Raw genomic sequence first — 17,061 nt, 5'->3', positions numbered from 1 at the left:
AATGGCAAACGTTTTCAAACAGGCTGAAGGAGAAGGTTTGAACTTTTGCAATGTCCAAATCGAGCGGTACCTGAACGATGCAACGTTTTCCTCAATAGAAATGTTAGGACTCAGGAGGCTGGTGGGGGTCGCGGGGGGGGAAAGTATTTTTTAAAAAATAGCGAGGGCCAGAAGCCATCATATCATTGGACGTTCAAACAGTCCATGTTGACACGGCAAGCCTGCTCTCCTGCGTGAGGTCATGGAGTGCGGCCGCCAGCCGGGGCCCACGTTGACTCTGTAATCCAAGGAGAAAAGAGGCACGAGACAAATGCAAAACTGCGAAGCGGCCCAGCATGTGAACGATCGTTATCCGTGCCCCGTTTAAGCAAAAATGATAGCTTCTGGGTTGATAGATGATCACTTTATCGCGTATGTTTAAACTGTAGCTTTGGGCCTTTGGCTTTGAAGCATTGAATATTGCTACTGTCGTCTTCGTCGTTCTCGTCGGCTCTCTCTCTCTGTCTCTCTGTCTCTCTCCCTCTCTCTCTCTCTCTCTATCTATTTCATTGTGTTTGGCCCCGCGTGTTCTGCTCACCTTGAGGCACTTGGCTGGTTCTTCTCCATCCTCTCTCTCTCTCTCTCTCTCTCTCTTGCTCCCCCTTTCCTGTTTCTCATTCTCGTTCCCACTCGGGCTGTCCCACGATCATCAGGTGAGCAGCCGCAGTTCCATATAGAAGCACAAGGTGCTTTTCTTGCTTCACATGCAACAGACATTTGAAGGTGCAGGCCAATTGCCCCATTAATCTGGTATTTTTCTCTTACCGCAAGCTCCTACACTGTCGTTGTTTTTCATTTAGCTTGTGGCCATCAGAGCTCCGTCCCTCTGTTGCAGTTTTTGGTCTGATCTTGCGCCATCAGAGCTCTTGTTTTGATATTGTGCCATGAAAGTTGTCGTGCCCATGTCCTCACCTTCGTGCTCACTGGTCTTTCCCAGACCAGCATTCTTGGCTGCTTGAGCTTTGCACAAGCCATGGCCTTCTGTCACATCTCGTGCAGACCTTGTACTTGTCATCGGTGTCCAACTCTGCTTCTGTGTGAAGAAGAAGGCGAAGAGCAAGTCATTGAAGGACAACCGCCTCCGATCTTGCCACCATAATCGAACTCCTCTAACCAGAGGCTTCTCCTGTTTGCAAAATTTGCACATGCCATGTCTTTTTCCAGCAGACCTCTTCTTATTCTATCCCCAACCTTGCCTTCCCCTGTCTTCCCTCCCTCACCTCACGCTGCTAGTACCCTGCATACCATCGATTCTCCACCATCCGAGCCCTCAAATGCACCCCAGTGGCCCCCCTTGATTCCATTACCACCACGGGCTGACGAAGTTCATGACACCAGTCATAACAAGGCTGACTATAAGGACCCATCTGGCCTTGCAAGCCAACTCCGTCCTTCGAAATCGACACAGGAGCAACCGGGGATAAGAGCTACTCACATTCGGCATTCTAGATCAGTCTCACAGAGCACCATTTACTCCCAGGTTGGTGCAAATCAGAGGCTGGATCCTGGTGTTGAACTTTCGTCCGGCATCTTTCCCTCCATTCCCAGGATCAATTCAAATTCAGTTGCCCCACAGACTGAGCTCAGTAAAACTTGGTCTGGACATTCAGGAGATTTCTACTCAGGATCCATTTATGGCAGTGGTAGGAGGGATCCAGACAAGCGGGTTATCTATATCAACAATCCAGACAAAACAAACGATAGATATGAGTATGCGGGAAACAGGGTTCAAACGAGCAAGTATACTGTGTTCTCTTTTGTGCCCAAGAATTTGTTCGAGCAGTTCCACAGGATAGCATACATCTATTTTCTGGTCATCTTATGTTTGAACCAGATCCCTCAGCTTGCTGTTTTTGGAAGATTTGCATCGGCTCTTCCCCTTGCCTTTGTGCTGATTATCACTGCGATCAAGGATGGCTATGAAGATTGGCGACGTCATCGATCAGACAAAAAAGAAAATAACAGGCTGGCTTTGGTGTTCAATGAAGGAGACTACAAACCCAAGCCATGGAAGCATATCCGTGTTGGGGACTTGGTGAAAGTCCAAGCCAATGAGACAATACCTTGTGACCTTGCGGTTCTGAGAACGAGCGATCCAAATGGCATAGCCTTTGTTCAAACAATCAATCTTGATGGTGAGTCCAATCTGAAAAGCAGGTATGCACCTCTGGAGACAGCTGCCCGTCTTGAGGAATCAGAAAATGTGTCAAATCCTCGTCCTATGACAGGTCGGTTGCTAGCAGAAAAACCCAACAGAAATATTTATGGATTCATCGCCTATTTGGAGCTGGATGACAGGAAACAACTGCCTCTGGGCCCCACCAATATCATACTTAGGGGTTGCGAGCTGAAGAACACTTCATGGGCAGTAGGCGTGGCTGTATACACTGGTCAAGAGACCAAGGCCATGCTTAATAGTTCAGGGGCTCAATCAAAGCGGAGCAGACTGGAACAGAAGATGAACAGAGAAACACTCTGGCTGTCAGCTTTACTTTTCACTATTTGTATGGTTGGTGGACTTGGTATGGCCCTCTGGCTGAAGAGGCATGATAAATACTTAGACGAGATACCTTACTTTGGAGGAACTCACTACAAGTACTATGGCAAGGTTGCAGAAGGCATCTTTGCTTTCCTGTCGTGTGTGATATCATTCCAAGTGATGATACCTATCTCTTTATACATATCCATGGAGCTTGTTCGCATAGGCCAGTCCTACTTCATGATCCAAGACTCAGAAATGTATCACAGTGAGTCTGACACTCGGCTCCAGTGCAGAGCACTGAACATCAATGAGGACCTTGGGCAGATTAAGTACGTATTTTCTGACAAGACAGGCACATTGACAGAAAACAAAATGGAGTTTCGCAGTGCTAGTATCTTTGGGCAGAGTTACAGTGGCTCAAAGGTGGCCGATGCACCTGCTGATGATGTGGAGGGTTCTGTATGTGCAAAAGACAGGCAAGTTGTGAAAGGTCAGTGCAAGCTGCATCTATCTGTTATTTGATGGGATTATCTTTTGCTTACATTTACAATCAACTGATCAAAGTTTTGCATGATTTTCATGCAGAGGTGCTTGGCAATTTGATTTGGAGACCAAAGGCTGGAGTGCAAGTGGATCCAAATCTTGTACGGATGCTTCAGGGTTCTGTTGAAGGGGTAGAGAGAAAGGCAGTGCATGATTTTCTGCTGACACTCGCTGCCTGCAACACAGTTGTCCCAACCAAGGTCAGGGTGACCTCCTCAGGTAACTTGGAGATGGAGGCTGCTCTTGCAGCAGATGAAGGCACAGGCCTAGTGGAATACCAAGGGGAATCTCCTGATGAGCAAGCACTTGTGTCTGCAGCTGCATCTTATGGTTATACCCTTCTTGAGCGGACCTCAAATTATGTGGTCATTAATATCCTGGGACAGGTATATAGGTAATGCTAGTCTTAATCTTGTGCCTTTCCTGACCCATTTGCAACATTACTTGATGCCCTTTTTCTGTGAAAACTACTGAAAATCATTGCTTATGGTGGAAATGCTTATGTTTTTAAGCAGGTACCATGTATTGGGGTTGCATGAATTTGATAGTGCTAGAAAGTGCATGTCAGTGGTGCTTCGATGCCCAGATGGGTCTATCAAGGTGCTGGTCAAAGGTGCAGACAGTTCTGTGCTGCAGAAGATCTCAGTGACAACAAGGTCCAGCCAGCTAGATGAAGCACATCAGGCTCAGATAATATTTGATACCCAAATGCATTTAGACCTCTATTCGAAAGAAGGCCTGCGAACCCTGGTAGTTGCTGCAAGAGGTCTCAATAGTGATGAGGTAAGGGAGTGGCAAAAATGCTATGCCAGGGCAAATGCTTCCTTGCTAGATAGAGGGGAACTGCTTCGTGAGGCTGCTAATCTGGTTGAAAAAGATCTATTTCTGCTGGGGGCAACAGGAATCGAGGACAAATTGCAAGCAGGAGTCCCAGAAACCATAGCGACACTCCGTGATGCTGGGATGAAAGTGTGGGTGTTGACTGGAGACAAGCAAGAGACGGCTATATCGATTGGTTTTTCTTGTGCTCTGCTAACCAACGAAATGAAGCAGATAATCATCAATGCAAGTGATAAAGAGAGCTGCCGAGAGGCACTTAAAAATGCAAATGCCACCTATGTTATACCTGCTGAAAGAAAATCAAGATCTCAGAGAGAGGGAAGGAGCTTAAGTACATTAAGCAGTGGACGAAAGAATGATGCATATATGTCTGGTGGTTTTGTCTCTTCTTCAACCACACAGACCATGCCTGCTTCTTTACCTCAACTCTTGAGGTCTGGTTCCTCCCGTACTGGTGGTTCCAAGGTGCTCCATAGGGACTCAAGTAGCACATGCATGACTCGCCCTCTTGCACTCATCATTGATGGAACTAGCCTTGTTCATGCTCTCGATAAGGATTTGGAGCAAGAGGTGCGGTGCAATCTCTCATGTTGATATCTGCTTTGGTTACATGTATACTTCATGGCTCTTAAAAATTTCCTAGCTGAACAAAATTGTCTTTGATTGGGTCCCTCTCGTATTTGAGGCACTTGCATACTTCCCTGAAATCCTGTCTTTATTATTCACTTTTTGGGTTTTAGAGTGATATTGGGTCCTAGCATTAATGCATGTATGTTGATCTGCAGCTTTTCGATTTGGCCACAGCGTGTACAGTGGTGATCTGCTGCCGCGTTGCTCCACTACAAAAAGCTGGGATTGTTTCTCTAGTCAAGAAAAAATCAAATGACATGACATTGGCGATTGGAGATGGTATGCACTCGACATGAACATTGAAATTTTGACAACTTGTTCCCCTTTCACTGGTCTAACCATGTTGTTTCAGGCACGATGGTATATTTTAACCTGCCCATTTTCTTCTGTCTGGTTTAGGGGCGAATGATGTCTCAATGATCCAGATGGCTGATGTTGGAGTAGGCATTAGCGGGCAAGAAGGGCGGCAAGCTGTACTTGCGTCAGACTTCGCTATGGGTCAGTTCAGATTCCTAAGACGCTTGCTACTTATACATGGGCACCTCAACTACAGGCGGCTCAGTTATATGGTGCTGTACAACTTCTATCGCAATGCTGTCTTTGTGATGCTCCTGTTTTGGTAATCTTCCTGTTCACACAGTTAAAAATAGTCCGAATACTGTTTATAAATTTTTGATCCTTTGACATATCAGAGTGGTGTGTGGTTTGCAGGTATATATTGTACACAGCTTTTTCTACATCCCCTGCTATAACTGAATGGAGTCTTGTATTCTATTCACTTATCTATACATCTGTCCCAACAATTGTGGTAGCAATGCTAGACAGGGATCTTTCTCATGATGCGTTAATAAAGTATCCAGGACTGTATCAAAGTGGACCATTAAATGAGGGTTACAACAGGCCTCTCTTTTGGTTAACAATGCTGGATACCCTATGGCAAAGCCTGGTCCTTTTCTATGTGCCACTCATGGTCTATCGTGAATCTACTGTAGATATATGGAGTATTGGAAGTGTGTGGACTATATCTGTGGTTATTTTGGTCAACCTGCACCTGGCCATGGATATTGAACAGTTTACATGGATATTTCATGTCTCCATTTGGGGCTCAATAGTTGCAACCTATGTTTGCCTTATAGTCCTTGATGTCCTCACTGATGAGACCTCATTAACTCACTACGGGTAATTGTCATTCTTTTAGAACTTGTATGATTTCCTGTTTTAGAGAAAATTTTAACCTGTACTGAAGTAAATTCTCCATGCAGGGTAATTTTCCATGTTGCTGCAACAGCTTGCTACTGGCTCAACATCCTTCTGATAATTATTTTAGGTTTGCTTCCCCGGTTTATAGTTAAGGTAGTAAAGCAGAGGCTCTGGCCTTCGGATGTACAAATAGCTCGAGAGGAAGAGATCCTCGACAAACCAGACCAGAATTTTGTGGCTGATTGATGACCCCTGTTCAACCAGTTCACAGGCCATGAGTCATTTAACTCCAACATGAAAGCTTTCCACATGCACCAACATGAAATTTCTCCACATGTGGTGCATCTTGGATTTTCTTTATTCATTGATTCTACCCGGTCCCATTGAATGGATTGGTTTCAGCCAATAAACAGGTATCTATGCTTGCTATTGCATAGGAAACAGTCTACCCAAGGGTTGGGTCACTTGTGATCTACTGGGCTGCTTGTATTATAGTTGTGACCATGTAGAGTTGCTTGCTTATGGCAAAGCTAAGCAAGCTCCGACTGCAATTGAGAATATTCATTCTTTAGCAACTTACATTGATGAAAGAGAAGTGCTGTGCTGGTGTGAATCAGAACAGCCTACAAAGCTCTATTCAATGCTGTGCCTGGTTGCAATTGCACTCAAGTTGTTCGTGATTTATCTTGGGTTGTGCTGCAGGCTGGGTATCTGGTTCTTTAGTTCCTGCATACTGCAGGCAAAAACCAATAACAAGATTACTTACTCAGTAATGCGACATTGGCTTGACTGAAACACTACTGAACTTGTGTGCAGTGTAAGATCAGAAGGCACTTGATGGGCAAAATTACAAGGAGAGCAGTTTGCAGGCTAATGTCTTATTCATCGGCTAAATGATTTCTACTGAGTTGCATCCAATTTGGGGTGCGCTTTGGCCACACAAGCAAACAGAATGCAGAACAATCATTGGCTAAATGATTTCAACAGAGTTGCTTCCAACTTGAGATGTGCTTTGGACACAAAAGCAAACAGAATGCAGAACGATTTACAACAAAATGAAAAGGATGCTTGCTGTATCCTCTGTTTGAATTGGATAACCTGTTTTAGGAGAATCAAGAGGACCTTGAGATCTCATGATCAGTGCTGTGTACCATGGTAAGCTGCCAGACACAGCTTGCATGAGTTGTCTAAAGGTCGCATGGACTTACCAGCAACAACTAAGATTGAAGAGGTGCATAGAGGATTCACAAAATTGAAAGACCCCCCAGGTTGAAGATCAGCTCCATCCCAAGCCCTCTGTCCCGTCCCGACTGCAAGCATATGGTAGGGTATTGCCTTACAAACTGATGGATTGACAATGTTGCAAGTAAAGCATAAGAGGATACCCATTGAGCACGGCAAAAATGTTTCGGCCCTCCATTCACTTTGATTAGGGAGACAAGGGGCTGTTAATGTATTGTGAGACAAAAACTTGCTTTCTCAAATTTAGGAGAATCAATAATAAAAGACATGATAATAAAAGCTCATATCTTTCCCTTGGACTGGAAAGTCTTATATTCAAACATTCACTTCAAGTCCTTTTTTTGAAATGCAAAGCCCCAAACTTAGTATAGTCAGATATTACAACATCATCAGAATCTGTAACCTTGCACTTATTGTAAGTCTCACAGACACTTTCTTGCTAAGCCTTAAACCTTCATCATCTGAGAAACTGTCAAGAACATTGACTTTTGATCTGAGGATTTAACCTTTCCCTAAAACATGCTAGAAAACAGAAAATATCTTTGAACAACCAAAATCAAGGGTAACATCAATAATATATTTACACTCATTAATGCCCAATTATTGCTACTTAATTCAGCCGCAGAAAGGGATATTTGTAACTTAAAGGCTTTTATTGGCAAAATAAGACATGCCCAAAACTCCCCTAGAAAAGGTGATGCTGTGGGCATTCTTATTGCCACTCTGGAGTCCATCGTCATCTTTGGACGGTCTCCCTTGCCTAGTGGAGTGGTGGACTGTCACAGAGGCTGTCACCTAGCTGTTGTCCATCCAGACCATGTTGCCTTAATGAAGGAGATTTGCCCAGCTTGCACTACCATGACTGCAGCTGTGTCTCGGGCTGCCGCCTTGTCTTGGCCAATATTTGGCCTGTTGCGATCTGCCTACGGGATCATCTCATGTGTGGGTTGTTGCATTTTCCACTGCTGCTACCGTTGCAGCCTATTAGTTACCTTCTGAGGTAGTAATCTACCTTCCGAGAGTCATTCCCAGCCAGCTGACATCAACGTTGCTAATGCTGCCCCCAGAGATCATTTTTCCTCATCACACAACTATAGAGGGTCGTGTTTTACTTCCTTCATTGCTGTCTATCTTCATCTTGTGTCTTCTCTGACATGTCCTTGCCTGTAGGATTGCATATTGCTCCTTCACAGGTGTTGCCACCTGATAGCCAGGACAGTGCGGGCATCTCCAACCATTCCAACTCTGACTTCGCGGTTCACGCCTTAGCCGCAGTCCGAGAGACACGAAGGCCTGAAGGCCATTGTATTGTCATTAGATCCGATTCACGATTCTTCCATTCTCCAAGTTTCTGTGTAACATACACCGATTTCTTAACGCCGCAAATTTCCAACTCGGCATGACCTCGTCTTCCACGCCCACGAAGGTTCCCAAAAATCGCGCATGATTGAAGCTCGTGCGAACGTCTCCTCGCGATTACACGAGTATGTGTGTGTCTACGTGAAAAAGAGAGTTAGTCAGGTTAGTTTAATTAGTTAGTTAATACTCAGCTAAACGAGGTTAGTAAAATAATAGCAATAATATATTCAAAAAGGGTTTAATAATGCGTAAAGGCGGAAGGCTAATCATTGGCGGGGGGTGGCAGCTTGTTCCAGGCCGCCATATCGATTTCTCCTTCTCCCACCCGAGGTCCTTCACAAAAGTGGCGGAGAAAAACCTCGAGTGCAACCCATGAGGTTGAGATGTATATGTATTATATATATCTCTATACCCATGAGGTTGAGATGTATATGTATTATACATATCTCTATACCAACTTATTATTTTAACTATAGCTTTAGTATCCATTGAACCACCAAAAATCTCCTGAACCCGAGACCTCCCCCAAATCTATAACGTGTTTAGCATTCAAATGTTGAAATGTGTAATGTGCTCTCTTTTTTAATAGAGCTCCCCTAAGCCTGAGGTGACTTCTCTTTAGAGAGAGAGAGAGAGAGAGAGAGAGAGAGAGAGAGAGAGAGAGGGTGGGGGTGTTGAAGGGGTATCGTGATAAGCTGCAATGTGTAAGGGATCAGAACGAATAGATAAGATGGAAGGAAGAGTCAAGATAATTTAAAAAAAGACTTTGAACACTACAGACACCCTCTTGAATTATAAACGCTCTTTTGATAGAAGCAAGAAACCCTCTATCAAAGCCATGAGGAGTGCAGTCATATCATGAATTTCCTACAAGTAGATTTAGCTCTAACTTTTACATACAAGCCCGGAATATAGTCATTAGGGTACACAAATTGATTGAAACGGGTAAGATTTGCAAGTTAGCATGGGTAGAATTATGAAAATCATCTCACATTAGTCAAAAAAGGCCCTTTTTGTAACACACATTGCTTTTATTGTCTTTTTGGGTTTGGATACCTTGTAGCACTTGAATATACTCTTAGACTTAAGTTAAACCCGATCATGGATATTTAGCATTGTCACTTGGCTTTATCTCTGGATAGATGTGCGTTGTCTCTTGAATCATTCTAATAGTTCTTATCCACTACTTTCTTGTAGATATTTCTTCCAAGGATTTGCCAGGTCACTCGTATACATACACATACTTGGTATCTCAGTTTTCTAGCATCCCACTAACTTCTTGCATAACTTGCATAGTCAAACCTAACAACCTACAAAGAGTAACATCACACATAACCGAGCAACATAAAATCCTATGGAAATACACCTATCTATGGGTTTTCATTTCCATGTGCCACACTATGTAGCCACTTGGATCAAACACCCATATGATCGTCTTTCAAACGCACATGCACATAATTGTCCTTCTATAAGGATCATAAATCAAAATCACTAGCATCCACCAAAATACATAGCAATCCCATTCTCTCCCACCCAAATTATAAGGCATCGATAGTGCATGACATCCCTCTATCATATAACCCTCCATGATCAAATCCATGAACTCATTGGATCTCCCACAATCAAAGGGTAAACCAAAATCACAATGCATCTTATATTCTTAAGATTTCCCTACAAAATCCAATTCCATCTTTTGCCCATCTCCCTACACATTAAAGCATTTAATCATAGCCTCAAAAAACCACAAAGGAGCATTCTCTCTAACATCTATCTCTTTATGTGATGCTAGAGATTGACTTGCAAATGCATCTTCCTCGCCTTGCATGATTGAAGTGCCCACCTGCATAATTGAGTACTCACCCAAAATATAGCTTACTTTGACATCCTCAACTATCATAGCATCATCCCTATCTTGCACAATAGTATCAGCACACTCCATCATTGCATCATCATTAGGCATGGTACTAATAAGATCAGTAGATAGTAAATCCACATTATCATCCATAGCATTTATAACATTCTCCATTACATTAGTCAAGACATCTGTGTCTTGAATATCAACCTGCATATAAGAAAACATAGTGGCATTCCCAATCAAAATGTCTACATCTTCACAACCTTCAAGTACTACTTCTAGTTCTGCAATTATAGGCAATGCATCCGTAATTGTAGCATCAACCTGCTTGTCAGATAGTATAAAAGAATCCCTAGAAAAAATCTTTGCATCATTAGTAATCTTTGGTTTTATGTTCGCATTTGCACTATCCTCTGTCACTTCAGCATCTAGCAATGGAAGCTCAAACAATCCAATAGACAGATCATGATTCTACATACAAATCTTAGCTTTTTGGGCATGCTTACATTCTTCCCACACTTAAGAGCATGCTTGTATTCATCCCATGTTATACGTCGTATCTGTTGTACTTGTTCTCTGAACTCACTTACATCAATGCATTTAAGACATTCAATCTTGTAATCCTTTGGGATATCAAACTATTGCATTTTTTCATCAAAAACTCTGAGATAGTTACATCCTGTCCATCAAATAGACCCACTTCCTCTACAATTTTTTTTTTTCGATCACTTCTAGTGCAACTACTGCTTAAACGGCTTAAAAATCATGGCATAGATCTTATCCTTGGAAGTAGGCCACCTAATAAGCCACCCTATAGAGTTAGTGCCCAGCAAGAGGAGATTACAAGTTAGATGAATGAGTTGTTAGAGAAAGGGATGATTCAACCTAGCTCATTTACTTTTTGTTCTAGAGTGCTTTTGGTACAAAAAAAGGACAGTTCATGGTGTATATACATTGATTATCGTGCTTTGAACAATATCACAAAAAGGAATCTCTTTTTGATCCCTCGGATTGATGATGTTATGGATAGATTGCAAGGGGCAGTCATATTTAGCTGTATAGATTTGAAAAGTGGATATCATCAGATACGCATTAGACCAGAAGATGTGCCTAAGATAGCTTTTAGGACATCTTTTGGGTTGTATGAGTTTGTTCTTATGCCTTTTGGACTTACGAATGCTCTTGTCGCTTTTAATCAAATGATAGATTGCATCTTCAGGCCACGTAGAGGACTTGTGGGAACTTTCTTTGATGACATGATTTTCTATTCAAAGAATGAGGTAGAGCATAGAAGGCACTTGGACATTGTGTTTAATGAACTGCGTGAGAATAGGTAGGTTATCAATGACAAGAAAAGTGAATTCTTTTTACATGAAATCCACTTTTTAGGACATGTTGTATCAGCTAATGGTATTCGCATGGAGCTTGCAAAGGTTGAGGCAATACGATCTCGGCCACCTTTGAGAAATGTGCATGTGATTGCAACTTCTTGGATTTATGTTCTTACTATAGGAAGTATATATGCAGGTTTGTTGAAATTGCATCTCCATTGCATGCCTTGCAAAAAAAGGATGTGCCATTTAGATGGACAATTATGAAAATTTCAGCATTTGAAAAGTTAAAGAAAAAGATGACTTTAAAAGGCTTGTGCTTGTGTTGCCTATCTAAGGAAGTCATCCGTGGTTCAATGTGATACATGTGGTAACAACATTGGGGTGTTTCTTATGCAAGATGGCCGAGTTATGGCTTATGAGAGTCAAATTCTCCACAGTGCAGAAAAGGATTTGCAAGTCTATGAGAGGAGCTCTTGGTTGTAATTCATGCACTGTCTATGTGTAAACATTATTTGTTGGGGGGTTGATTTTATAGTGTAGATAGGCCATCAGACTTTGAGGTACTTTCTGACATAGACAAAGTTGTCAGAGAAGCATATGAGATGGGTAAATTTTCTCTCTACCTTTCATTTTCACATTCTACATATTGATGGTAAAAATAATGTTGTGGCTAATGCTCTGTCACATACGCCACAAATTTCACTTGTCAGCATGGTTTCTCACATTGAGTTCGATACCATGAAAGAGCAATATGTTGCTAATTCGGACTTTGCTAATGTTTATGATGACCTATGCAATGGCCAAAGGCATAAGCACTTTATCTTAAGAAATGGATTTTTGATGATGCACGGACAACTATGTGTCACGAAGTAGTTGAGGCCTAGAGTTATCACTAAAAGTCATGCTCCTCTGTCTGCAAGACATAGAGGTATTGATGCCACAGTCAACGCAGTGGAGCATTTCTTTCATTGGCTAGCTTTGAGACATGATGTAAAGCAATTTGTCTGGATCTGAATAATATGTCAGAAGGTAAAGCATGATAGGTAAAACATGTTAGGTTTGTTACAACCCTTGCCTATTCCAGATAGGTCTTGGCAGTGTCAAGATTGTGGGAGAGAAGGAAGGAGTCTCACTTGAAGCTTTCTTGCTTGCACAATGGGGGAATACACACAAGGGTGGAGGCTGAAAACAGTTTTCCTCTTCTTAGTTATGTAAGCCAAAAGAACTCTAGTACAAAGAAATAGAAGAACCCTATATATGGGTCTCAAACCAAACTCAACTAACTAATGTGGAATACTAACTGAGCCACGAACTAGAGTAGATAAGGATAGCTATCATGTAGCTATTATTCATGGGTGGTCTACCAACCGCGTCTGCAACTGACACGTCGGTGACATAAATACACAACGGTCACCCTGGCGTATCACGAGTGGAGCTCGATATCTCAACACTCCCCCTCGAGCTCAATCCCAATTCCTGCACACCAAGCAGGTCTCTGAACTTGCACAGCTTCTCTGCGCCCAATGCCTTCGTGAATATGTCAGCTACCTGATCCTCTGTGCTGACATAAACTAGATCAATAAGACCTAGTAAAACCCTCTCTCGCACATAGTGATAATGCACCTCAATGTGCTTTGTTCTAGCATGATAGACTGGGTTATTTGCCAACTGTATACTACTCATGTTGTCACAATAAATGACAACTGGCCCATCTGTAGACTGATGCATATCATAAAGTAGCTTATGCAACCAAGCTACCTCACATGCAGCCATTGCTGCACCCCTGTACTCAGCCTCTGTGCTCGACAAGGCAACTGTAGGCTATTTCTTGCTGCTCCAAGTAACTGCAGCACTCCCAAAAGAGAACACATATCCACTGGTAGATCGTCTATCAGAAATACTACCAGCCCAATCAGCATCAGTGTATCCATGCAACTGTATTTGAACCCTAGTCTCATAAAATAGTCCATAGTGCAATGTGGACTTCACATAACTGAGTATGCGTCTAGCCGCATCCAAATGTGGTTTCCTTGGAGCCTGCATAAACTGACTTACCAATCCAACAGCAAAGCTCAAATCTGGCCTGGTAATAGTCATATAAATCAAACTTCCTACTATGCGTCTGTACATAGTAGGGTCTTCTAGAGGCTCACCTGCATCTGTGCTTAGCTTCACATTCTCCTCCAAAGGAACTGAAATAGGCTTACAACCTGTCATCCCATATTTGGACAGCATGTCCAATCCATACTGCCTCTGCAAGAGCTGTATCCCACTTGGTGATCTAATCACCTCAATGCCCAAGAAATAACGCAGCTCTCCCAAATCCTTCATCTCAAACTTCTACTTCAATAGCATTTTCACATGAAGGATATCTTCATCACTGTCACCTGTCATAATCAAATCATCAACATAAATGACAAGTAACATAATACCTTTCTCTGTTTTTCTCACATAAAGTGAGAAATCTGCCTTGGAAATCTGAAAGCCAATAGTGACAAGATACTGTCCTATCTTGTCAGACCATGCTCTAGGTGCTTGCTTCAAGCCATACAAGGCTTTCTTCAACCTGCAAACAAACTCAGGATGAACAGCATGCACATAACCTGGTGGCTGCTCCATATAGACCTCTTCTTGCAAATCACCATGCAAGAAGGCATTCTTTACATCCATCTGATGTAAAGACCATCCCTTTGATGTAGCCATAGCAATGACTGCTCTTACGGTTGCCATCCTTGCAACCGGACTGAATGTTTCTTCATAGTCAATGCCATATGTTTGTGCATAACCCTTGACTACTAATCTTGCCTTGTATCTGTTCACAGAACCATCTGCATTGTGCTTCACCTTATAAACCCACTTACAGCCAATTGCATTTTTACCTTTAGGCAAAGGTACCAATTCCCATGTAGCATTTGCTTCCAAGGCATCCATTTCTTCATCCATGGCTTTCTCCCATTTTTCTTTTCCCATGGCTTGCTCAAAAGAAGTGGGTTTTGGTTCTTGTATCACTTTAACCATATATGCATAGTGAATGGCTGTAAATCCATCATATTTCAGCCTATCCACAGGATACCTAGCTCTCGTAGACCTGCGCAAAGTAGGTTCACTCCCAGGTGCTCTCAAAACATCCATGGTCTTCCTTACTCTAGGTGTAACAATAGAAGGAATACCCAACTCATCATCAATGCTCTGTTCTGAGCCACTGGATTCACCATCCACATAAGAGTGACCTGCATTCACATCAAACATGGATTGATCAACCTTCTCTTTTTCTTTTCGTGATACCTGCATACCACTATCTGCATTACCTTGAGAAGATTCTCCTGATCTCAATCTGCCTGTCCATGGCGAAGAATGTGAACCACTGCTAGAGGACGCTCCAGGTGCACTAATATTTTGTGACTGCTGCTGTGAATTCTGTGCAGCATTACCATTTTGTGCATCTACATCATCAATCACATTTACTGGTTTATACCAGCTACTCATCTCATCAAAAACAACATCTCTGCTTACTGTAAACTTACAAGTAGAAGGGTTATAGCATCTATACCCTTTTTGCTGCAGAGAGTAACCAATAAAGATGCACTTCTCAGCTTTTGGATCCAACTTGGATCTCAACTCATTTGGCACATGTACATAGGCAATGCAACCAAAAATTTTCAAATGAGAAATATCTGGTTTCCTACCAGTATACCTCTCCTCTGGAGTCATTCCATGTATTGCTGCAGTGGGTGTCCTGTTCATTATGTAGACTGCTGTAGCAACTGCTTCAGCCCAATAAAAATCTGGCAAGTCTTTTTCATTGAGCATGGCACGAGATACCTCTCCAATATGCCTGTTTTTCCTTTCTGCAATTCCATTTTGTTGTGGGGTATGACTGCATGAATATTGCTGCTTTATGCCATGCTCCTGCAGGAACCTTGCAAACTCATTTGAGAGGTACTCTCCCCCTCCATCTGACCTTAGGCATTTTATTTGCAGGCATGTTTCTTTTTCAACCATAGCTTTAAGAGTTTTGAAATGCCCAAAAACTTCACTTTTCTTTTTCATAAAATACACCCAAACTTTTCTGCTATAGTCATCAATAAAACTGACAAAATAATGACAGCCTCCAAGAGATGCAGCTTTAGTAGTCCACACATCAGAGTGGATTAATTCCAATGGCTTCTCACTCTCTTGAACATGTCTAGGAAATGGTTTCCTTGCCTGTTTTCCAAATTGACAGGCTTCACATACCTTATGCATTTCTGCAACCTTGAATTTGGGCAATCCTGCAACAATATTTTGGGCCTGCATTGATTTAAGTCGCTGTACATTAACATGACCAATGCGTTTATGCCAGATATCAATATCTGCAACTACACCGGTCCCATGTGCAAACATTGCTGCACTCAATTTAGACATGTCTGCATCCAATGTAAACATTCTGCCCTTCTTCTTTCCTTTTGCTATCAAGCGACCTTTATTTTTCATATCCTCAACAAAGCATCCATGAGGATTAAATCTGACTTGCAAGCCCTGCTCAACCATTTGACCAACTGAAACCAGATTCTTGGTGATATTCGGGACATGAAATACATCGGACAGGTATTTCTTTTTCCCATCCCGCATAGACAAAGGAATTTTTCCAATCTGCACAATAGGATGTGCAGTATCATCACCAGTCTCCACAAATCCTGATTTTTCCATTTTTCTTGCATCCTCCATCCATTCTGCATGACCTGTCATGTGGTTTGATGCACCTGAGTCAACATACCATACATCATTGCTTTCTTCTGCACTTGTCACAGAATTGTTCATGTGCTGCACCATAAACAAGTGCTCATTTCTGTCATCACCTTGTCTACTAGAAGATGCATAATTTCCTTGTTGCAGTTTTCCATTCATGATGTCATTCTGCTTTTTATAGCAGTCTTTAGCCGTATGACCCATTTTACCACAGTAGTAGCATTCAACATTACTGTTTGCATTTTGGCCTCTTTGCCATCCACCACGATCTCTTTGGCTCCCCCTGCCTCTAGAGTTACCACGTCCTCCTCCATAGGACTGGTTTTCTTGAGTTTGCTGCATATTCTGATTTCTACCACGGCCTCCAAATCGGCCTCCTCTACCTCGGCCTCTACCTCTTCCAGCATTTGAGTAGAAGACAGCTTCTTTTGAAGTTCCTCCTGAAGAAGATGCACCACCATTTCTCTGCTCCTCAGAAATTAGAAGAGCAATCAACTCCTCAAAATCAGGAAATCTTTCACGAACTGAAATGGATGTCCGAAACTGTGCATAATCCTTTCCTAGACCATTCAAGGTCACGGAAACTAAATCATCATCTTCCACTGGCGACCCAATGGAAGCAAGTGTATCTGCAATCTTCTTCACCTTCATGTGGTAGTCATTGATGCTCATATTTTCTCTTTGCACATTATGCAACTCTTGCTTGAGCTGCATTTTCCTGGCCTGGGTATTTGTGCTATACATTTTTGACAAAGTATCCCATGCCTCCTTTGGCGTACTTGCATCCTGAATATGCACAATCATAGAAT

The 17,061-nt window shown here is 42.4% G+C and overlaps 1 protein-coding gene across 3 annotated transcripts; it reads left to right on the top strand.

The window, feature by feature from the left end:
• The first annotated feature begins 447 nt into the window (after nucleotides 1-447).
• LOC148017716 (phospholipid-transporting ATPase 1-like) lies at nucleotides 448-8,248 on the top strand. Of its 3 annotated transcripts, none has more exons than XM_087661202.1 (8): nucleotides 448-789; nucleotides 977-3,011; nucleotides 3,107-3,458; nucleotides 3,580-4,474; nucleotides 4,690-4,813; nucleotides 4,934-5,153; nucleotides 5,246-5,713; nucleotides 5,797-8,248. In XM_087661202.1, the coding sequence occupies exons 2-8, from the start codon at nucleotides 1,190-1,192 to the stop codon at nucleotides 5,978-5,980; spliced, it is 4,065 nt and encodes a 1,354-aa protein (XP_087517328.1). In that variant the 5' UTR covers nucleotides 448-789; nucleotides 977-1,189; the 3' UTR covers nucleotides 5,981-8,248. The 3 variants fall into 3 exon arrangements, with proteins under 3 accessions (XP_087517328.1, XP_087517327.1, XP_087517326.1); XM_087661201.1 differs by having other exon boundaries at nucleotides 875-3,011; XM_087661200.1 differs by having other exon boundaries at nucleotides 448-3,011.
• Nucleotides 8,249-17,061: the final 8,813 nt, after the last annotated feature.

The sequence above is a fragment of the Lygodium microphyllum genome, chromosome 21 (assembly GCF_053477565.2).
Source record: "Lygodium microphyllum isolate KBCC chromosome 21, Lygodium_microphyllum_v1.1.10, whole genome shotgun sequence".
NCBI classification, from domain to species: Eukaryota; Viridiplantae; Streptophyta; class Polypodiopsida; order Schizaeales; family Lygodiaceae; genus Lygodium; species Lygodium microphyllum.
The sequence above is the reverse complement of the archived record's forward strand: the minus strand, read 5'-3'. Positions and strand labels throughout refer to the sequence as shown.

What these genes read in the sequence shown, in the direction of transcription:
- LOC148017716 (XM_087661202.1), top strand. Translation starts at nt 1,190, where the DNA reads ATGTCTTTTTCCAGCAGACCTCTTCTTATTCTATCCCCAACCTTGCCT. An exon ending in TTTGTGATGCTCCTGTTTTG is followed by an intron (nt 5,154 to 5,245) that starts GTAATCTTCCTG and finishes TGTGGTTTGCAG; the next exon opens with GTATATATTGTACACAGCTT. An exon ending in ACCTCATTAACTCACTACGG is followed by an intron (nt 5,714 to 5,796) that starts GTAATTGTCATT and finishes TTCTCCATGCAG; the next exon opens with GGTAATTTTCCATGTTGCTG.